Raw genomic sequence first — 24669 nt, 5'->3', positions numbered from 1 at the left:
TCCCTAATTAGTTTGGGTAACTGCATGCCCTCCACGTGCCTGAGCTCAATGTTTGGGACATCAATATTACCAAGTTTTTGAGATAGTTAGATGTTTGCTAAAGGATTGAGCTCAATAAATGGTGCTTGAGAAAGATGCACATTTTTCACAGGATTCTCATCATTTCATTCATCAATAACTTCTTACATATCACTTCCAACTGCTTCTTGTTTAACTTTGTGAACAACTAATTAAATGTTATCCCTAAATAACATCAACTCTATATCATCATCGTCAAAAACATCTAACCATATATCTTGGCTACCTACTTTAAGAGAATAACTATATTGTAGGCCCAATAACTCTTTCATATATCCAACTTTACGAGATATCAAAGTTATAAATTCTTTAAAGCTACTGTTTTTTAAGACCAATATAGATCTCCAATTATAGTGATCAATGCTATGGTAATATACTTTAACCCTTTTCTACACCAACCACACAACATATCATTCATCTAATAAAAATAACATGTGAGAAAAGGTCATTCATATACCTTCATACATTCAATTAACCAAATTATCTACAATAACCAATCTGAAAACCAACTACTCATAATAACCCTTAACCCCTATTCAATACTTGCACACAGTCAACCTGCTTGTGAGCAGTCAACCTAGTGTCAAATATTAAATAAAAGACAAGCAAACAAACATAAATCATCTACAACACTAACAAATATATATAACCCTAAACATAGTATACCCTAAACACTAAATCTAGTGTCAAATATTGAATAAAATAAAGAGAAACATACATAATACATCCACAACATTAACCAAACACATATACTTCAAGGCTATTAAATACTCATATCTACAAAAAAAAATCAAAAAGAAAAAAACAATATATATATATATATATATATATATATATATATATATATATATATATGTTGTTTGTATAAAACTCAACTTTTGACCTAACTAGGGAAGTCAATAAGAAGAATACGATAACCTCAGCATAATGGAGCAAAAAGATTTTATGAGAATCACAATAAGGAGAGAAAAAAAAAGGGTTAGGGGTTCTAGAAAGAAAAGGATTAAGGTTGTTTTAAAAAATAAAATAAAAAATGAAAAAAAATAACTTTGTATATGATTCAACAAGCATGCGAATGTATGTAAATTTTCATGCTAGAACTTTGTGTATGTCAACACATATTTGCATATTTCATTGAAGAGAATTTTGTCCAAAGAGATTCACAAGCACCCTTTGCAAAGATCGTACATTATTTATGAAAATAGCATCATATTTGCAATCTTCGTTAAAGGTCAGGGACATTCGCAAAAAATATATGTGAATGTCATCACACATTTACCGACCTCCTTGAGGATCATTTACTTAAAGGAGATTTGCATGGTAGCTTGCAGAGTGTAATACTATATACAAAGGTAGCACCTTATTTGCAAATATCAATCAAAGTGCAAAGATCAAGAATATTCGCAAACATTAATATGCAAATGTCATCACAGATTTGTGAACCTACTTGAGGATCAGATATGAGAATTTTGTACGATGTTTGCAAAGATACGTAAATTTCAGTTTCAGGAGGTTCACAAATTTGGTTAACTGAACTTCATGGTGCAAATGTACTTTTTAGTAAGAGGTTGCAAAATTGAGGCAGTGTACCTAGAGAGGGCGAAGAGTAAAAAAAGTCCAAAAAAAATCAAGCATTTGCAAATTTGAACATGAAAATTTCAAAAATTGCAGGGCATTTAAAAAATGTGTCATTTTTGCGGTACGGTCATTTCCCTTAATGAACGATGCATGTCAAAATGTTAGCAACCACTCGCTAAATGGCGTTGACTTGGTTTCTGCTCTTAGGATAGCAAGACTAGTAGCTAAAACATATTGAAGTCTAATTGTCAGTATCGATGTCCTAGATAACATCATTAGGCACCAAAATCTAGGCGGCGTGTGCAAGCAAACTCCAGATTGAAAACTTGAAGCAACACTGGTGTCACCCGTTTTTGAGTACACAACTTTTGGTCAACATCAAACACGCCAAAAGAAAAAACCAAAAAAAAATGTCACTGTACTATACAGCCACATGGATTCATCTACTAAATATGCCAAACAAGGTAACTAAGCACAACTTCACTGAAATTAGCACAAAATGTAAAGAATGCTAACTATTATCTTCCTCACTTTCATCACTATATGATACTAGACCACCAAGGCCTCTGTTGACACTAATGATCTTATCTTCTTCAGGATCTTGAGGCCTTGCAGCATTAACAGCTATGGGATTTGGCTCTTCCTCAGTATTCGATGCTCTTGCCGTGGAATCAAGACTAATGTCTGCAGCATCTGTCTTTTGCTTCTTTAGCGGTTTTACCATTATCATACTGCCAAAAGGGCGTCCCAGAGGGTTCTTCCTCTCAACTGGTTTTTGTTCCTAGAAAAGAAAATTGAAAAATAGAATGCATTACACATGCTCTCTCTCTCTCTCTCTCTCTCTCTCTCTCTCTCTCTCTCTCTCTCTCTCTCTCTCTCTCAAAAACTACTAACCACAACTCTTGAATCAGAAGGCACTTCCTTCAGCTCATAAACCACAGACGTACGTGATGCCACTGCTTCCTGATAATAAAACAGCAACAAATATGAATATGGGCTTCCTGATGATAAAACAAAAACAGACATGAAAATCAGAGCTTATTTGATCTTTGCTAAGGACAGTATGACAAGGTTGTAAGATGTCAAATTATAAAACAGCAACCACAAATCTATAAACATGTCCAATATAAAGCAACAATTCAACTAAAAAGCAAACTTCGAGGTCCTATTAAGCAAATGAGTTTAACGAGTTTTATGCTGCCAGGACGACGACCGTAAGTACGGCAGGCAAAGCCAGCATGGCTAGGTCTCTGATCCTGGGGGTGGTTTCTCCATGTAAATATAAAAAAAAATGAGTTTAACACTCCCAGTGTGATTAGTTCACTTGAGATACAATGTTATTTTTATGCTATAAATAATGATATTTGCACATTTATTCAATATTTGAACCCCAAGGAAATATTACCTGGAAACTCCGAAGATGTTGAGCTTCATCATCTGCCATCTGCCGCTCATATTGCCTTCTTGACTACAAAAAAACAATCCAAAGTCATTTGCGAAAGTTTGATGCCAACAAAGGGAGATGACATACAAATGTCTTCAAGAGAATAAACAAACAAGTTTTACAAAAAAAATAGCATTGCATATGTACAATTTTCTATGCATTCAATTCTACACAAGAATACTGATATCCCATAAAGATTAAATGACGTATGATATTGCAAAGCTCTCAGTCTTTATTATCAAGAAAAACCTTGTAAATATATTTCAACAGAAAGGATCCACTCTCCAGTCCTCAGAATATGAATGATAATTTAGCTGTGATAGATAAAAATAGGATCATTTGCCTTCATAAAAGCTTGGATGTCAGTAATAAGAATTAAATAATTTTGAACATAGCACCATCTCTAATTTTCACAAGAATTGTGGAATGCGGATCATATGTTTGCCTTTAATATTCAGCAGATACTATATGACTCACTACCCTCTATCAAGAAATTGCTTATAGTAACAAAATCCTACAGAGATGGATATGATGAAATCTTCCCAAAACCAGAATTAGCATGTTGTGCATTTTATTAGGGTCCATGCTGTACTTGCAAAAAAATGATGGAACAGAAAGATCACATGGTACGGCAACTTGTAGCAATCTGCCAGTACCCCAACTGAAAAATTACAATACACCCAAATTCAGCATCAACTTTGGAGAAACAATTGGTGAGATGCTCTCAAGAAGCAAGGTTATTGTAATAGGAACACATTCCAAGACAGACAAAAGTGAAAAACAGAAGCATGTCGCTCTTTATGCGCTTTGGGTGCCATGATGGTGCACATGGTACACCTTCACCCCTTTCCCATAATCACAGAAACGGCAACAAGAGAGAGAGAGAGAGAATACAAACACAAATGTCAAACTTTATTATTCAAGCTGCAAATTGTACAAAGTCAAAGCATTGTCACTGTTCCCTTGCGACTTACAGTGTACAGTTGCGCTAGAGTCTGTTTTGCTTTTGTTGAGTCTGATGTAAGCTGCCCGGTTCAGGTGAATCAATACCCCGAAGGGGCAGCCCGTATACTTGAACTGTAATAGCCTGCGGACAAAATTGTGAATGAATTAAATGCGTTGAGCTTTCTTTTGTTCACCCTCGTTGTGATTGCTTCTTGTGATTGCAACTTCTCTCCCTCTATTCTCTCTTGCTCTCTTGCACTCTGATCATAAGCTTCCGCGACCGGCAAGCGAGCTGACGAGTAGGCTTGCGGCGGTAAGGAAGGACCGTCGCGCCGCGCTGGCCCATTGAAGGAAATAGGCCCGTGACAAGTGGTACCAGAGCCCGTTCTCGTGCTGGGGAAGGGACTCCGGAGTCGGTGTCGACAGACACGCCGACAGGCTGCGATTTGTGAGCAAGACATCGTGGCGCCTTATCAACACTTGCGCAACACCAGAGGCAAGGCAGTTGCCGAAGCTGAGGAGATGGGTTCACCTCGGGGCCAAGAAGAGTTGGCTGCAACTGTTAACAAGTTGGTGGAAGATGTGACTTCGCATGATGAAGCGATTTCACGCGCATGTGAATCATTCAATGGATTGAATGATGTGGTGGCGAGCCTGCAAGAGCAGGTGAACTTACTAATGGGGCAGGTCACTTCGTTGACGACTACAGTGACCGATCTTGAGTTGAGGAACCGTACGTTGCAGCGGACGGTGACCCTGAATGGCGGAAATGGTGAGAGACCATCAAGGATTGATGTACCTAGACCCGCAAAATTCAATGGTTCTCGCGACAGCAAGGCCATTGAGAACTTTTTGTTCCAAGTAGAAGACTACTTGGATATCCAAAATGTGACCCTTGAAGATCTGAGGATCAAGGCTGCAGCGGCCTTACTTGATGGTGATGCTATCGCTTGGTGGAGGCGGAAGCGCAATGACATGGAGAGGGGTCAATGTGTGATAGACACCTTTGACGACTTCAAAGTAGAGTTGCGCAACTACTTCATGCCAAGAAATGCGCAGAGACAGGCTTACCGAATGGTTCGTGAACTCAAACATACTGGTTCGTTGCAGGACTATGTCCGAACGTTCCAGAAGCTTATGCTGGAGATACCTAACATGCCAGAAGACGACATGCTCAACTGGTTCATTGTGGGACTTCAACCATGGGCACAGTCCGAAGTGGAAAGAAGCAACCCCCGTATTTTGGAAGATGCATATGTGGCGGCTGAGCGCTTAGTTGATACTCAGCGCAAACCTTTCACCCCATCAACCAAAGTTGGGAAGAAGCCTGACCACGGAGGCAAGAAGGATGAGCAGCGCAACGATAAAGGTGAGGCGTCGACACGCAGAACTACACAAAGCACAACAACAGCAACAAGGGTGCGGTTGTGACATGTTGGTTCTGTGGTGATAGACATATCGCCCGGCAATGCCCAAAGCGCCTTGTAAAGGACGACGGGCAAGCCAATGCTGCACAGGAAGAATGCAGCGATACTGAAGGCAGTGACACTGAGACCATGCAACCGAGGATGGGCGTCATGCGATCGATTAACGCAGCTAGAAGATGCGCAGCTAAGAACATGCAGGTCAGTAAGGAACTTATGTACGTAGAAGTCATTATGAATGGAAAGTCTACTTCGGCAATGGTAGACTCCGGGGCCACACACAACTTTGTCTCGCGAGAAGAGGCAGAGCGGTTGGGCTTGAAAACTGGGCCAAAGCAGAGGACTATCAAAACAGTAAACTCTGAGGCCAAGCCCATTCTTGGTGAAGCAAGAGATGTGGCTACTCAAGTGGGGAGTTGGGTCGGCAAAGCCAACTTCTCTGTGGTGCCCCTGGACGATTTCAAGGTGATTCTGGGTATGGAGTTTCTGCGAAGCCAGAATGTGATGATGCTGCCAAAGTTTAACACGTTGACGATCATGGGATCAGACCTGTCCCACACAGTGCAGTGCCTTACGCAGAAAGGCAAGTCTTCAGTGTTATCAGCAATGCAACTGAAGAAGGGTGTCAAGCATGGGGAGCAGACATTCTTAGTTGCAGTGCGTGCAGATGAAGGGAAGGTAGAAGCAGCAGTGCCGCCGACCCTAGCCCCTCTATTGGAGGAGTTTCGGGGGGTGATGCCTCCGGAATTGCCAAAGCGTCTTCCGCCAAGACGCGAGGTCGACCACAAGATTGAGTTGACCCCGGGAGCAAAGCCTCCCGCAATGGTTCCATACCGTATGGGGCCAGCAGAGTTGAAGGAGCTGCGCAGGCAGCTAGACGAGATGTTGGACGCAGGCATTGTTCGTCCATCAAAAGCCCCATTTGGTGCCCCGGTCCTTTTTCAGATGAAACATGATGGTTCTAAACGGTTATGTGTGGATTATCGGGCCTTGAACAAGGTCACGGTGAAGAACAAGTACCCATTGCCATTGATAGCAGACTTGTTCGATCAGCTAGGCAGTGCCCGTATCTTTTCCAAGCTAGATCTGCGATCGGGTTACTGGCAGGTGAGGATTGCCGAAGGTGATGAGCCGAAAACAACTTGTGTCACCCGCTATGGTGCTTACGAATTTCTAGTAATGCCATTCGGGTTGACAAATGCTCCAGCCACGTTCACGACTTTAATGAACCAGATTTTCTACCCTTACTTAGACAAGTTTGTGGTAGTCTATCTGGATGATATCGTGATCTACAGCAGTAACATGGAGGAACATGTCGGGCACTTGCGAACAGTGTTTCAGGTGCTGAAGGAGAATGACCTCTGTGTTAAACGAGAGAAGTGTCTCTTCGGGCAGGAGGAGATCAGCTTCCTTGGCCACGTTGTGGGGCGTGGTGTGCTGCGTATGGATGGGCAGAAGATAAGGGTCATCCAGGAATGGGTTCCGCCAAGCAAAGTGCCAGAATTGCGGTCATTCCTCGGCTTGGCAAATTATTATCGGCGTTTCATCGAAGGTTATTCCCTCATTGTTGCGCCCCTCACAGATTTGTTGAAGAAGAATCGGGTATGGCTCTGGACAGGAGCGTGCCAAGATGCCTTCGAGGGCTTGAAGAAAGCCTTAGTGAGAGAGCCAGTGCTACGACTGCCTGATCATTCGAGACCCTTCGAAGTCCACACTGATGCCTCAGACTTTGCCATTGGCGGAGTTATTATGCAAGACGGGCATCCGATCGCATATGAGAGTCGTAAGCTGAAGGATGCAGAGAGACGGTACACAGTGCACGAACGTGAGATGACCGCCATTGTGTATTGCCTCAGGACCTGGCGGCACTACCTTTTGGGTGCCGAGTTCGTCGTCAAGACGGACAATGTGGCCACGAGCTATTTTCAGACGCAAAAGAAGCTGACGCCCAAGCAAGCTCGATGGCAGATGTTTTTGGCTGAGTTCGACTTTGCCTTAGAGTACAAGGTTGGAAAAACCAATGTTCTGGCGGATGCCCTGAGCCGTAGGGCTGAATTAGCTGCTGCGCGCGCAGAGCCTTCTGAAGTGCATTTGGAGGGTGCATTGCTGAGCCGCATCCGCGAGGGTACACAGCAGGATCCGACCGCACAACACCTTGTTTCTCTGGCGCAGGCAGGGAAGACTCGGCGATTTTGGCTACAGGATGGCCTCCTTGTAACAAAAGGGGGACGCATCTTTGTACCACGGTGGGGAAGCCTTCGCCGAGAGCTACTCAAGGAGTGCCATGATATACTATGGGCCGGCCATCCTGGTCAGGAGCGGACCTTAGCACTCCTTGAGCGCGGCTACTATTGGCCGCAGATGAGAGACGATGTTGAGGGGTATGTGCGGACATGCCTCATCTGCCAGCAAGATAAGGGGACAAACCAGAAGGCTGCCGGTCTCCTTGAGCCTCTACCAATTCCAGAACGTCCTTGGGAAAGCATCTCTATGGACTTCATTGTTAGTCTGCCAAAGGTAGAGGGCCTCAGTTCTATTTTAGTCGTGGTGGATCGTTTCTCAAAGTATGCCACCTTCATCTCAGCTTCCAAGGAGTGCCCTGCAAAGAAGACTGCAGAGTTGTTCGTAAAGCATGTGGTGAAGCACTGGGGCATACCAAAGAGCATTGTGAGCGATCGCGATGCTCGCTTCACGGGCAAGTTCTGGCGTGAAGTATTTCGGTTACTTGGCTCTGATTTGTTGTTTTCAACAAGCTTCCATCCGCAGACAGATGGGCAGACAGAGCGCATCAACGGGATACTGGAGCAGTACCTTAGGCACTTTGTTAGTGCCAATCAGAAAAATTGGGTGAAGCTCCTTGATGTGGCACAGTTTTGTTATAATCTGCAGAAGAGCGAATCTTCAGGCCACAGCCCGTTTGAGATAGCCACGGGGCAGCAGCCACTGACCCCGCACACTCTTGCCGCACAAGAAAAGGGAAGGCCATCCTTCGCCTATCAGTTTGTTCGCGACTGGCACGAGCAGAATGAGTTGGCGAAGGCATTCTTACACAAAGCGGCGAAGAGAATGAAGAAGTGGGCGGACAAACACCGTCGGCCCGCAGGGTTCCAGGTTGGGGACCAAGTGTTGGTGAAGTTATATCCTGGTCGCACAGGCATCTTCCGCGGGCGGCACCGCGGACTACTCAGAAAGTATGAGGGACCCTTCACCATCGCAAAGAAGGTGGGCAAGCTGGCATATAAGCTGGAGTTGCCCCCAGACTTCAAGGTGCACCCGGTGTTCCACGTGTGCAACCTCAAGCAGTTTCATCCAGATGATGGAGACCCGGAACGCAATGTGCCGCAACGCGCTCCCATCATGCAGAGGGCCCCGGCAGCACAACGGGCCGAGAAGCACCTCAGTCAGATCCTTCGCCACAAGGTCAACTACTTGGGGCAAGCGAAGAAATACTTGGTGCAGTGGGAGGAAACAGCGGAACCAACGTGGGAGCCTGTATTTCGAATGAACAGCCGCTACCCGACTGAAGTCAGGGCTTACCACGAAATAGATGGCGCCGAGGACGGCGCATGATTTGAAGGGGGGAGCATGTTCCCTTGCGACTTACAGTGTACAGTTGCGCTAGAGTCTGTTTTGCTTTTGTTGAGTCTGATGTAAGCTGCCCGGTTCAGGTGAATCAATACCCCGAAGGGGCAGCCCGTATACTTGAACTATAATAGCCTGCGGACAAAATTGTGAATGAATTAAATGCGTTGAGCTTTCTTTTGTTCACCCTCGTTGTGATTGCTTCTTGTGATTGCAACTTCTCTCCCTCTATTCTCTCTTGCTCTCTTGCACTCTGATCATAAGCTTCCGCGACCGGCAAGCGAGCTGACGAGTAGGCTTGCGGCGGTAAGGAAGGACCGTCGCGCCGCGCTGGCCCATTGAAGGAAATAGGCCCGTGACAGTCACATTTAACAGACAAAATGAAGGGGAGAAGAGAGAAAAAAAGACTCAGCTTACAGGTTGCAGCTATGTCACAGGGATTCGGCTAGCAGGGTGCCGCACCCGCGTCGACGCGACTCGATGCGAGTGCGGGTGCGGGTGCAGCACCGGGTGCGGTCAACCCGTTCCTGGGTGCGTTGACCGCACCCAGGATCATTTAGGTCTATTTATTTTTTTTGGATTTTTTTTAAAAAAAAAATTGCCCTATGAAATGGGCTGCGGAATTTTTTTTAAAAAAAATTCTGCTGACAGCTGCTGCTGCTCCTGCCTTTTCAATCCTGATCCTTCTTTTTCGTAAAGGATTTTCTCTCTCCATAATAAATGATAATGATGGTGGTAGCCTTGCTGATCCTTCTTTTTCGTAAAGGATTTTCTCTCTCCATAATAAATGATAATGATGGGGGTAGCCTTGCTGATCCTTCTTTTTCGTAAAGGATTTTCTCTCTCCATAATAAATGATAATGATGGTGGTAGCCTTGTTGGCTATTAGTATTCACTGTTCTCCTGACAAGATGGGTGCGCTATCATGCAGCTGTATATAAAATGAAATTTGAAAAAACCCGCGTCGGGGGAACCCCCGGACCCCCTTATATATATATATATATATATATATATATATATTATTTTATTTTTATTTTTTTTTGCCCCTGCCTTACCCGGGTTTTTTGGAAGTGCCGAATCCCCGCACCCGCACCCATGTGACATAGGGTTGCAGCAGATGGCAGCCAAAACTTATTTTTAAAACTCAACTCAGTCATGATGGTGCACATGGTACACCTTCATCCCTTTCCCATAATCACAGAAACGGCAACAAGAGAGAGAGAGAATACAAACACAAATGTCAAACTTTATTATTCAAGCTGCAAATTGTACAAAGTCAAAGCATTGTCACATTTAACAGACAAAATGAAGGGGAGAAGAGAGAAAAAAAAAAGACTCAGCTTACAGGTTGCAGCAGATGGCAGCCAAAACTTATTTTTAAAACTCAACTCAGTCATGATGGTGCACATGGTACACCTTCATCCCTTTCCCATAATCACAGAAACGGCAACAAGAGAGAGAGAGAGAAAGAGAGAATATAAACACAAATGTCAAATTTTATTATTCAAGCTGCAAATTGTACAAAGTCAAAGCATTGTCACATTTAACAGACAAAATGAAGGGGAGAAGAGAGAAAAAAAAAAGACTCAGCTTACAGGTTGCAGCAGATGGCAGCCAAAACTTATTTTTAAAATTCAACTCAGTCATGATATCATTGTCCTTTAATATGCAAACAAATTCCTTAGAATAAAACAATAGCACCCAAGACTAATGGTATAAATCCAAAGGGAAAAAGGACCGATGATATATATGCACCAACTGCAGCACAAGGGTACATGCTACAATAGCTTAAGCAAAAGTATAGCAGCAGCATAAGTAATATCATGTTGTAATAGAGCACCTAAACAGCATAAAGATATATCTAAACTTATGTGGATGGAAATATAGAATCTCTCATATCTGCAGCATGAACAAATCTCTGTTTTTCTTTTCCCTCAGGTTGTGTTTCCATTTATGTCTGAAAATTACACGTTTATTTTTATGCTTAAATAAACAGAAAGTCACCATCACTTTCCTAGTCCGTTGGTTCAGGCATACCCAATTAGTGAATATCTTTAAAACCCATTCTCACCATCTCCAAGTTATCCAAGAACTCTGTCTCATCCTCATCCAAAGCTTTTGGGGGTCCTGAATTTTGGAAGTCAGAAAACCGCCATTAGTAAATATGCAGATTCCAACTCAACAATCACATTTCAATGCACAATCAAGTTGATGTGAAACCTTACGGAAAAGATAGAGAGAGAGAGAGAGAAAGAGAGAGGAAACTCATTTATGTAACACATATGAATCTGTTTTCAATCAATGTTAGTCTTCTGCTAAGTAGCAAGCATGCGATAACTCTTGAAGCTGTAGAAATTTCTTGATGCCAAATCCCAAGAATAATTTTGATAAAAAATATTACTTAGAGATTTTAAAGAAGAATAGTTACAAATGCACAAAAGATCAAGAAAATTATCAGAAAGGTTCAACCATGATTTAGGCAAAAGCCAAAACTAGACAGAGGAACTTGGATTTGATATAGAAGGTATTTAGCAACCGCTATTAAAAGTAGCTACATTGAAATTTTAAATGAAAGGAAAGTTTCTAGAGAACTCGTCAAACAGAGAGGCAGACTTCATTACTTTTAGCCGTGCAAAAAGGTAACACAAGAAACTCCATGAGAGCCTTCCATGAGTCTCAACCAAACAGTTTTCTTTTTGTAATGATAGGATAAAAAAGTCTGTCCAATGCTCTCTCTCTCTCACTCACCATATATATATATATATATATATATATATATATATATATATATATATATATATATATATATATATCGAGAGAGAGAGAGAGGTGTTAGAAAGTGACTTGAAATACCTTGGGTTCAATAATGAACCCATACTTATGCACGTAAAGTGCAAATATACCCATTAAAGGGAAACAACACACGCACATAATGTGCCAATACATAAAACCCATAAAAAGGGAAAAATATGACTTAAAGTCATAAGTTACATATCATTGAAGAATAATGGAGAAGGGGTGAAAACCCCATTACAATGGAGCATAAGCTCCCTCAAGAATACAAAATACAAAGGGGAAATCCCCTATTTATAAGCATGAAAAGGGACCACCTTGGGGGCTCCCAAAGGGGACGTTGGAGAGCCCCCAACGGTCACATTTGTGACCGTTGGGGGCTCCCAACGTCACTTTTGGGAGGCCCCCAATGTGGTACGAAACCAAAAAATATAAAAAACAAAACATAAAAATAAAACAAAAATTACAATGCATATTCCAATTGGAATATGCGTAAAATGCTAATTTACAAGAATACCCTTGAGGGTATTTTAGGAAGATAAAAAATATATATTTATATATATAAATAGAGATATGTATACATATATATATATATATATGTATACGTATCTTTATATATATATATATAAATATATATATGTACATTTAAGGATCAACATATTTTAACACCCCCCCTCAATCTTTGCGGGGAAACGAAAAGATTGAACAAAGGGCAAGACTCCAAGAGGCTCCGGCAAGGATGCAATGGAACTTGAAAAGGCCTTCCTCCTATTGTCTTCAAATTTCCCGAACTATCCAGGGTACTTCTCTTTGTCCTATCTCCAAGATCCTGTGAAATAACAACAAAGAAACAAGTAAAACAAATCTTTGTACTTTTATTCAAATGAAATATTTCTAACTAGCACAGGTTAGAAGAGATGCAAATTATGCAAAAATGACACCAAAGTTTCAAAATCATATATCATGTTTAAAACAAAATGAGCGGAAGCAAATTATGCAGAAATAAATTGCAAGAATGCATAATGCATTCATAAGGTCTAACATTGGACAAATATAACCCCATAATAGGGAATAACAAAATGGTCCACTAAGGGACATCACAATAAGCCTACGAAGAGGCATGATATACATAAACATTATTGAATGAGGGCCCAAAAAGGCCATAAAGAGCATATGCATATACTTATCATGAAATGAATTAATACTCAACGAACTCATTAATGAACATGCTTCAAACATGTAATGAAGTGTCAAACAAGAGAAACAAAGTCTCCAAGCATACTTTAGGCAAAATAAACCCAAGAGTTCACAAGGTTTTAAAATCATTTATGAAAGACATACTTAATACACATTTTGCATATAAGGGTGGCAAAAACCATAAGCACTTAATATATAGATTAAATGCTAAGAAATCAACTTGATATGCATATCAAAAATATGATTTGCTTGAAAAACACAAGTCATGAATGAAATTTTGCAAATTTCAACAATAGTTTATCCATTACAAACATCTTCCTCATTAGTCCTCCAAAACCCATAAATCAAGTGTATAAGCTACTAGATCAAGAATATAAAGCCATTAAAGGCCAAAGACACACACAAAGGTGTGTAAAAGAACCTCTTGTCTACATATAATAATACTTGAAATAAGTGCATCTACGACAAGAACAAGAGAATACATGCCAACATGGACTAAAAAGTATCTCTTGTCTACGTAAAAAATACACTTAAAACCAAGTATGTTCAGCTACTAGAACAAGAGTAATAAGCCAACCATGGGCTAAAACATAATACATCTCTTGTCTACATATGATAGCACTTGAAATGAGTGAAATAAGCCAACCATGGGCATACATCTAAGCGACTAGAACAATGACACAAACGCCAACATAGGCTAAAAATCACACACCATGGTGTGAATCAACGTGCCTTGTCTACATATAAAAACACTCAAGACAAGTGTGTTCAGCTACTAGACCAAGAGAGCAAAAGCCAACAAAGGGCTAAAAACACACGAAGGTGTAATAAAATTATTGTCTACATATGATGACACTTAGATAATGGGCATACAAGGAAAAGACTTTTGAGGCAATAAACTTGTAATGAAAATAAACCTCGAATGAAACAATATTCCTTTTAAAACATGAATACTCATAACAATAACATTTTGGAATAAATGCATGTAAAAGTATCTTCAACAAGATGATAAAATAATATTCTTTTAGAACAAATGTGTGAACATACACACACCAAGAACACTTGTGAAAAAACACAAGAACACGTGCACAATAAGCACAACATTCAGAATCACAAATGTGCAAATGCACTCATAAGATTCATAAATAAAAGGTTGGGCTATAATCCCATAACACCTTGATTTTAAATATACCTTAAAGCATTTAAGGTTTCAAACACCATATGTCCATCACATTTACATAGAAGCATCCATAATACCAATGGCCACAAGAGAAAAAATGAGTGACCCACTCATAATTAGAGATCAAATAACAACTCATTTTAGAGTCCCAAGGTGCCCATAACTCACCTCAACAACCATCTATAATATGGAAGGTGGACAATCTAAAATGATACAACACGAGGTGCCCATAACTCACCTCGACAAACATCTCTAATATGACAATAATAAGGCCAAATAAACGATGCATTAAATAACATGTGATGGACAAATATAAATGACACAAAGGGGCAATAAACACATAAGGAATCATTTTCCAAAAAGTTTTTACAAAGAGGACCGATTAACAAATTGAATCAAAGGTCCAATATAATCCATCAAAAGCAATTTTGCATAAACACGAATTATGCCTAATCTTTAAAAGAAGTCTTGTATCAAAAAGACCACAACATAAAGAATTCATCAAGACAATCAAGCTTTTAATCAAAGAAATCATAAGAACCGTAATGGTTCACAAAGAAGGCTTTAACACAATACTCAAGGAAAAAGTACTTAAAAATTTATAGATTTGGGATTAAATCCCATACAACAAGTTTTAAATATTCTTTGATTGAGATGAGATATGCGGAAACGTACAAAGTGCTATAAGCACTTACAATGATTTAAAAAGGACTCAATATCTAAATTCATTATGTTTTTCACAATAAGAAATGTGCATAAAGGCTCCATAATGCAAAAATGTCTACGAAGAGACAATACACATGTAAGCACACAAGGCTTTATAAAAGATGCGCACAAAAGCACTCATACAATACTTGAACAAATACACACCAAGGTGTCAACAAACATGCACTAAGGCATGTATATCATAAAAAAGAGGGAATGCATACAAGCGCAAATATTTTGAGAAGCAAATGTGCACAAAATACAAAAATACACAAAAGTGAGCAAGTATGCACTTTATAAAAAGAGCAATGCTTGAAATTCTCAAGTTTTAATTATGTAATTACATGCTTGACAAGTGCAATTGAGGACAACTAAAACTATATTATGGCCAATGTAGGCATTTTTAAAGATATTATTAAGAGATTTCGAAACCTTATGAAAAATACAAACCAACAATTTATAAGGATGAAAAATGAAATCATTTATACCAAAAAAGGATGCAATAGATGAACTATGCATTCTATGTGGGAAATTCCCTTTTAAAAACAATCTTTCCTAATGGTTTATCATAAATAATTTTTCAAAAAAGAAACATTGAAAAACTTTTTAGGAGTTCTTATAAGTTATCATTAACAAGAACTACTTTAGGATTCAACAAAGATTTTAGATGTGAGAGATTCTCATATAATGATTATATCAAATTTTTCAAAAATGCACTAAAATCCATAATCAAGAGAGGAACTCAAATCAAATTAGGGTTCATATGAGAGTTAAGAAATTTTAAGCAAAGATCATTTTTTTTTTTTGGCAAGAGATCATATATAATTTTAAAAGTTAACTTATATGTCAATCATGAAATACTTATTTAAGAACTATAAATCTCACATAATTGAAGGTAATTTTTAAAAACATAAATTACTATTATAAGCTATGAGTAGTTCGATAAATAGACACGAATTTTATATTTGGACAACAAACGATTTCACCAAATTTAGAAGGAGATATTTTCAAAATATATGAGCACACGAAATGTGAAAAGAAATAATTCAACTATCATGACCATCAAACGAACAAACTATATGCAAGAAACATACTTTCAAATGCATAATACTTTTTGAGAAAAGGGATACATACCGAATAACTTCAAAAGCATAATACTTTAGGAAGAGCAATGAATACTTCACCATTTCTTGAGCGACACGCTTTCCGTTGCACCAAGAGACAACCCCATCGTAACCTTGCTCTGATACCATGTTAGAAAGTGACTTGAAATACCTTGGGTTCAATAATGAACCCATACTTATGCACGTAAAGTGCAAATATACCCATTAAAGGGAAACAACACACGCACATAATGTGCCAATACATAAAACCCATAAAAAGGGAAAAATATGACTTAAAGTCATAAGTTACATATCATTGAAGAATAATGGAGAAGGGGTGAAAACCCCATTACAATGGAGCATAAGCTCCCTCAAGAATACAAAATACAAAGGGGAAATCCCCTATTTATAAGCATGAAAAGGGACCACCTTGGGGGCTCCCAAAGGGGACGTTGGAGAGCCCCCAACGGTCACATTTGTGACCGTTGGGGGCTCCCAACGTCACTTTTGGGAGGCCCCCAATGTGGTACGAAACCAAAAAATATAAAAAACAAAACATAAAAATAAAACAAAAATTACAATGCATATTCCAATTGGAATATGCGTAAAATGCTAATTTACAAGAATACCCTTGAGGGTATTTTAGGAAGATAAAAAATATATATTTATATATATAAATAGAGATATGTATACATATATATATATATATGTATACGTATCTTTATATATATATATATAAATATATATATGTACATTTAAGGATCAACATATTTTAACAAGAGGGACCATCCAACCAAAAGAAGGTCCAAAATCTACAACCAATGACGATCAGACAGCACCCCTTTTCCAATGTTTTGAGTGTTTCATTGATCAGACCTTATATATTTGTTCTTCATAATTTATTTAGTAATAAATATGCTTTACACAAAGACTTTATGACATCTAGATATGTTTTTCGAAACATGAAAAATCGATGGCTCACAGGGTATTTAAAGCTTTAAAATAAAAAGTACTGTGGGCTGTTGATTTTTAGCGCTTTCAAAAATGCATCTAAATATCAAAAATTCATAATCTAATACATGTCGCTTACTAAATTAATGATAAGTAAATATGTAAAGTCAAATCGAATAAAAATTCAATTGTTAGAGAAGGAATGTCATCAATCATCATCGATTGTAGATTTTGGACTTTTTGGTTATATATATATATATGGGGGACCTTCCAACCAAAGTAAGGTCCAAAATCTACAACCAATGACGATCGGACAGCACCCCTTTTTCAATGTTTTGAGTGTTTCATTGATCGGACCTTATATACTTGTTCTTTATAATTTATTTAGTAAGAAATATGCTTTACACAAAGACTTTATGACATCTAGATATGTTTTTCAAAATATGAAAAATCAATGGCTCACAGTGCATTTAAAACTTTATAATACAAAGTATTGTGGGCAGTTGATTTTTAGCGCTTTCAAAAACGCATCCAAAATATAGAAAATTCATAATCCAAAACATGTCACTCACTAAATGAATGATAAAAAACCGATATGTAAAGTATGATCGATGAAAAATTTGATCGTTAGAGAAGGAACGCCATTGTTTATAATTGGTTATAGATTTTGGACCTTCATTTGGTTGAACGATCTCCCTTTCCTATATATATATATATATATATATATATATATATTGCCGAGCAATATTGGCTCACGATGTGATTCCCAAGGATAGTGATGGATATTCAAAAGGCTTAAAGAGACGAACTGGATCACTTCAGTTCTTTTCAAAAGAATTGAAGTAAAAGAGAAAAGAACAGGCATATTTGTTCTAAAGAAAAATATGCTTGATTTCCTCAAAGGAAAATTGTTTGGGAAGAAGCATATCAATCACTCATTCAGTAAAACCAATTGGGAATCCAAAGAAGGAGCAAATGAGTCATCTACATCCATTCTAATATCCTACGTCACATGGAGGATGCGGGAGTGGGATACGATATGGATATGCTGCGTACAATGCGACAATTTTAAAAAATTAGGACACAGAGACAGCCATACAAACATAGATGTATGTATGCGTGTGAGTGTGTACAACACCAATTTTAAATCACTACCAAATAATAAAACCAAGTTGAAATCATAGTCACCTATGTCGTTAAAGGTAATTTCTCGGTGAGGTATTTCTTGGAGAGATTTTCAAAAGTTGATAAATCTCGGGAATATCTCAGGAGTTCAAAAAATTGAAAAAATATAAATAACAACAAAAAAGCTAAGAAAATAATAAGTTTTGCATTATTTTTCTTCAAAAAATATAAAGAAACATGTTTTAAAGGTTTTAAAATATAAAAGAAATAAAAACATATGAAATGCAAACTAAAAAAAATTCCCAAAAATATCGCGATATTAAGTCTTCTGGCGATATTTTGAAAATATCGTGAGATATTACCTTTAATATTGGCTACCTTAAAATATCGGTATTGATCGCGATAATTTCAAAATATCACCGATATCGATGACAATGGTTTAAATTGATATGTAATGTAATGGATGACAAAATTTTTAAAAAAAAGAACTCAAATGAATACAAAATAAGTAAATAAGATTATAAAAGAAATTAGATAAAGTTAATGACACAATGTTGACTTGTGAGAAACTGGTTTGCCTATGTCCAAGAAGTGTCGTGTCGTGTCAGTGAAGTGTTCGGTGTCGTGTCGAATACGGGATACGCATGCCAAGTGAAGTGTTTGTGTGATATAGCTAATACCTTAAGCAAGATGCCCTATCTTATCATTACCTTGATGGGATATCACATGTGTCGTTGACATAATTAGAGAATCCTTTCTTTCAGGAAAAAATACATGATTAGTGAATCCACGCAAAAAGCAAAGTATCGCATTTGGATACCACATGCAAAGGAAGTGCACTATCTACTCTAGTCATGAGCACCATAATTTTGGAGAATGTAGAAAGATTGTCATTCTAGATATAAGAGTGCACCTGATCCAAATTAAGAGATGAGAAATTATGTTCTCCAATCTGCCACAACTGAATCTTGGTCTTAGCCCCTTTTTCTTTCATAAAAACCTCCAATGTGTTCTTTAGATAGACAAAATCATGTTTTTTGCTAATGAGATGTCCTCTTTCCTAGTTAAGTTGTACTCCGCCAATAGGAAAAGAAGGTGGCATTTTACAGTTTGAGTAGGTCTTGTCTCATAATACAATCAAACTTGTAATTAGATAAAATTCTTTGAGTGCATCAACTTTGCCTTTTGGATCAACATTAAACTTTACATGATAATGAGTTATAGGTAAACCTTAACTATATATAACAAGTTCAAACTAGAGTTACCCGAAGCGCCTAAGTAAAAGGGGAAGCGCGCTTCCCCGAAGAGCGCTTCGGAAGCGCGAAACGTCGCGCTTCCGAAGCGTGCCGGGAAGCGCCACTTTTAAATGGGAAGCGTGCTTCCCATCACGCTTCCCCCCCCACGCTTCCTCCATTTTTTTCAATTTTTTGTATTTTTTATTTTTTTATTTTAATTTTATTTTATTTTTATTTTTTTAATTTTTTCGCTTCCCCCTCGCTTCCTAGGTCGCTTTCGAGATGATTTCCGAATCGCTCCTAAGTGGTCTCACGCTTCCCGCTTCCTAAAATTTTGAAAGTGCCTCGTTTCCCACTCTCGCTTCCCGTATCGCTTCCCACTCCCGCTTCCTCAACTGGCAACCATGGTTCAAACCTGTCTGAACCTAAAGAACATGAAACGGCCTGACAATATTGACCAATGAATTATGTTAGTTGAATAAGCATAACCTTGCAATGTGCTCCCCAATAACAAAAAAATCTTGTGTCGCTTCTAAGTGATTTGAATGTAATGTCTTTTTGAAGTCAAATGTAATTTGCTTGTTCCCCCAATTGACCTATAACTTCCCCTAAATGGTGTAGATTATCAATAGATCCATTTGGATCACCACCAGAAAAGCAAAAGTTTTAGCTTATTGGTCCTAGGAACAAACAGCTTTAAAATGAGTGTCATCCATCTGATTTTTCAAGAGCTATTGTAACATGACCTATCTCACCTTGTGTCCCTCTCTTCTTTCCCACCATATCATCTAAGAAACCATTAGTATTGATATTCAATTACAGCCAATAACAAAATTCCTTGTTTGAAGCACCCTCCTTATGCCAATCCATAATGAGCTTGAATCAACTAAAATTTGCTTAAGACAACTCCAGCCTTCATCAATGTAATAGACCTTGCCTTGAGAGCTTGTACATGAGGAGGCTGCTTTACCATGCAAGAACCTTAATGTTGACTCAAAGAAACAATTGGTTGTATAAACCAAGGTTGTAAGTATTGTATCGTTACCCATATCGGTCGGACCCAAAATAAGATATGTATCGTATCATATCGTAAAAAGTCAAAATATTTAATACAAATTTTTCAAAAATACCAAAAAAATCAGAAAAAATTAGCAAAAATTCTAAAATAAAATCACATATGAAACATTTATGTCTCTATGAGATGCATAAAACATCATCAAACATCAACTATCTTACAAGAACAATGAAAAATATTAAATATCTTGCAATTAAGAACGTCTCACAAGACAAGTACCTTCATATTACATAAACAAAAATATTATGACAATAGTTGCACTCGTTTTTCAATTGATTTTCACTCATTGCTTGAGTGCCCCATTATCATGCCAGATCATTTGAGGCCATCTTTGTTGGAGTGTGGAGTCTGATTTCTACATGCAGCACCCCCTGATAGTAAGGAAGGAGTTCGGGGGGGGTGAGCTCCCAAGGCAGAATTTTTAAAGGGTAGTTTTGTAATTTTACTCATAATAGAGATTTTTTACATTAACCCATTTCCTAGAGTGAAAATGCACTTTTACTTGAACAAACTGTAAAAGTCCTCTCTCTTGTGCACGGATCGGCACTCAAATCGCTCTCACAACTCCTAAGGTGCGTGGATAGCCCTCTAATGGCCTCTACACAAATGAAGAAGTTAACCTTCAAGAGGTCTTTAAAACCAAAAAAAAGTGATTCAGCACTTTTTAAAGTGTGTCGAAGGTGTATCATATGATACACCCTATATCATATGATACAGGGTTGTATCGTATGATACACACAATACATATATAATACACACTCATATCGCGATATGAGTGTGTATTGTATCATTTTTCCTCATAGTAACAATACTTACAACATTGGTATAAACATCATTGCAGCAAGGGATTTTATAGATTCCCATATCCCATGTTGCTTTTCAAGTGGTTTTCTATATGTTCTTTTACCATGTTCCTTTCACATAGAGAGAAAGAGACCCCTTACTTTAACAGAATTATTGGTTTATTGGATAGGCATCCTAAACTAGTGCAAACAGGACATCAAAATCTACAACTACTGTAGTTTCAGGGTGCTCATAGTAAGCTACAGTAGTGAAAACCATCGACTCTTAGTCAAATGATAAATGTCATGCCAGTCAAGCATCCTAAGTAACCTAAAATATGATAATCTTAATTTGCAACCATCAACAAAAAGATCTAAGAATCTTGCAGAAATAACAGAGAAAATTAAAGCCATGTCAGATGTAAAAAAAGTGTAATAAAAATACAACATACAAAAAAGAAGAAAAAGACTTGAAATATCTAAACTTTTAGGACTACATGGTCCTTACACAGGTCAGTAATACGGATGATGTGTGAATTTTAAACAGGTCTGGGATACATCAATGAAGTAATAACATGCAAATACCGGATCCAACCAATTGACAAAATGATGAAGAGTCAAAAAGTTTTGATTGTGTAACGCTTACTATGTTTGAACCGTTCACTGAACTCCGCATCTCGTTTGTCTTTGTTCTCTTGAAGAATCTACAAGAACAAATAACCAATTAAAACAAGGCAAATCTACAATTTTGATACTATTAACAGAAATGTCAAGATAATTCTGAGGCTGCAAAGCAAGTAAAATAACATGAATGGCACGATGAAGCATACATCAATGTAGTCTGTAACAAAAACCAACTCTGAAGTGTTATGACATCAGCTTATCCAAATTTTATAAACCATAACTTCAGCATTGATTTTGACATGTGTGCATATGTAATTTTGTCACTTTATCATGTCCTGTGTACATGATCAAAGTTATGTTGCAACTTGTTACCAAACCATAAGCTGTGAAATCATGCTTAGGACAATCTTTGCAGCATTGTATATTGGAACAGACCCAGCAGCATCAATCCATATGCCATGGCATTGCTATATTTATGTTGTAGAAAACTAGTGTGGTAGTTTATCACTAAATTGAAGAAGATAAACTTTGTTGTGAATAGGGGATTTGGCATCACTTTGGTATGAAACACAAAAATAACACACAAATATGCATATCTGTTCCCTTCCAATACCAAGAGGTGAACCTGTTCTTAATGAGATAAGCTTAATATGAGCCTTATTTACATGCCACAGTTTTAATAAAGCAACAAACAAATTTATTCCGCAATTAACGATTAAATCTCTTTTTACAGTCACATAGAGATAACCCAAGAGAATGATATGATGGTGATGCTTCATCTAGCAATTATGTTCAATTACAAGATCATTTGCAGTATACATAATATATATAAGGAAGGGGGACCGTTCAACCAAAGGAAGGTTCAAAATCTACAACCGATGATAATCGACGGCGTTCCTTCTCTAACGATCGAGCTTTTCATCGATCGAACTTTACATATTGAATTTTTATCATTCATTTAGTGAGCGACATGTCTTGAATTATGAATTTTCGATGTTTATATGTGTTTTTTAAAGCACTAAAAATAAACAGCCCACAATACTTTGTATTGTAAAGTTTTAAATGCATTGTGAGCCGTTGATTTTTCACGTTTCAAAAAACATGCCTATATGCCATAAAGTCTCTTTGTGTAAAGCATATTTCTTACTAAATAAATTATAAAGAACAAATATATGAGGTTTGATCGAAGAAATGCTCAAGCATTGGAGAAGGGGAGCCGTCTTGTAGATTTTAGACCTTCCTTTGGTTGGACTCTCTCTCTCTCTCTCTCTCTCTCTCTCTCTCTCTCTCTCTCTCTCTCTCTCTCTCTCTCTCTCTCTCTATATATATATATATATATATATATATATATATATATATATATATATATATATATATATATATATATATATATATATATAGAGAGAGAGAGAGAGAGAGAGAGAGAGAGAGAGATGTGTGTGTGTGTTTACCAACCAAATATGTTTTCTAGTATGAATCGAGATTTTCATAGGATTTTTTGCAAATCTAACCGTACATATGCATTCAGTGTGGTCTATTTGCTAGAAATCGATTGTTGGATCATCACAATCGGGTCAAGAAATGTGATTTTTTATGCTCGAGCATTTATGAAAATTCTAAGCCATTGATTTTTAACCTTAAAAGATCCTTCTTAAATATATATAGTAATTGGATGATCCAAGAGTCTATTCTTATAAAACCAAGCTTTTATATCACATTAGTAGGGTGAGATTTGCAAAAAATAAATAAATAAACTATGAAAATCTTGGTTCATACCCGGAAACATATTTTAGTTACCCTATATATATATATATATATATATATATATATATATATATATATATATATATATATATATATATATATATATATATAAACAGGACCTTTGCACCCAAAATATTTGACTGGTCACCACCAAGGCAGGCAACATCGTTTTACGGATTAAATGAAAAAACTGTCTTCAAAAGGATCATCAACAATGGTCGTTGTCGTCTATTCATCGGGCATTCGTTAAGCCATTATGACTTGATTTAGAAAGCTGATAAGTGAAACTCATATAGGTCCAACCGCAGACACAAATTATGTGTGTTCCTATCCCTTTTATTATGGATCCTTGGAATTGAGGACCGCACAAACACAAAAACAACTGTAATTTCTCGTAAATGATTCCTATTTCCGGTCGAGCTATCCAACAACAATCCCACAGGAATCCATCCAAATCCCAAAAGAATTCACAAGAAGAAGAAGCCGATTCAACAACTAAAGTACAGAAAGACATAAGAAAAGACGAGAAATTATGAGGAAGGAGGAGGAAAAAAAAGAAATCAAAAGAGAATAAAAGCGTGTACCTGATACAATGGCCTATCTCTCTGAGCAGTCCCATCTTCGACACGCTCTCCCCTCGTCCTCCTAGCTTCATCCAACTGCAAAAACCCCCCACCACCACTCAAATTGGGCACGAACCTGGGGATTCACAGAGAGAGAGTAGAGGTTAGGGTTTAAGAGTAGACCTGATGCTCGGAGACGAAGTTCATCATTCTGAGGGGTGGAGGCTCCGCCATACTCTCTGCTCCTCTCTTTTCCCCCCCGTCCTTGCTTGCTATGTATATCGGGTGTCAATGGGTCAGGTTTAACCCAGACCCGACCTGTACCAAACAGTCAGGGTTTGGGTTTGGTGATAAATAAGGCCACATTAGAATCCGGGTCGGACCCAAAGGGTCCTATTAATATATGAAGTCAGGTATGGTTTCTGAAATTTCACACGAGACTCGGGACCCACTCGAGTTTCGATTAAGATTTACAATTTTTTAATATAAAAATGATAAAAAATATTATTTTACTAGGTCTG

General features: G+C 38.0%; 1 protein-coding gene across 1 annotated transcript; it reads right to left on the bottom strand.

The window, feature by feature from the left end:
- Positions 1 to 1955: 1955 nt before the first annotated feature.
- Positions 1956 to 24396, bottom strand: LOC149826677 (NEFA-interacting nuclear protein). The gene is made up of 7 exons (XM_090020097.1): positions 24332 to 24396; positions 24170 to 24244; positions 21844 to 21901; positions 11123 to 11178; positions 3062 to 3124; positions 2551 to 2619; positions 1956 to 2437 (listed from the first exon to the last, which is right to left on the bottom strand). The coding sequence occupies exons 1-7, from the start codon at positions 24380 to 24382 to the stop codon at positions 2168 to 2170; spliced, it is 642 nt and encodes a 213-aa protein (XP_089876223.1). The 5' UTR covers positions 24383 to 24396; the 3' UTR covers positions 1956 to 2167.
- Positions 24397 to 24669: the final 273 nt, after the last annotated feature.

The sequence above is a fragment of the Nuphar pumila genome, chromosome 10 (assembly GCF_984573655.1).
Source record: "Nuphar pumila chromosome 10, dmNupPumi1.hap1.1, whole genome shotgun sequence".
NCBI lineage: Eukaryota > Viridiplantae > Streptophyta > Magnoliopsida > Nymphaeales > Nymphaeaceae > Nuphar > Nuphar pumila.
Note: the sequence above shows the minus strand (reverse complement) of the source record. Positions and strands in the feature narration are given on the sequence as shown.

What these genes read in the sequence shown, in the direction of transcription:
- LOC149826677 (XM_090020097.1), bottom strand. Translation starts at nt 24,382, where the DNA reads ATGGCGGAGCCTCCACCCCTCAGAATGATGAACTTCGTCTCCGAGCAT. An exon ending in ACTTCGTCTCCGAGCATCAG is followed by an intron (nt 24,245 to 24,331) that starts GTCTACTCTTAA and finishes GGGTTTTTGCAG; the next exon opens with TTGGATGAAGCTAGGAGGAC. An exon ending in CTTCTGATTCAAGAGTTGTG is followed by an intron (nt 2,438 to 2,550) that starts GTTAGTAGTTTT and finishes TTTCTTTTCTAG; the next exon opens with GAACAAAAACCAGTTGAGAG.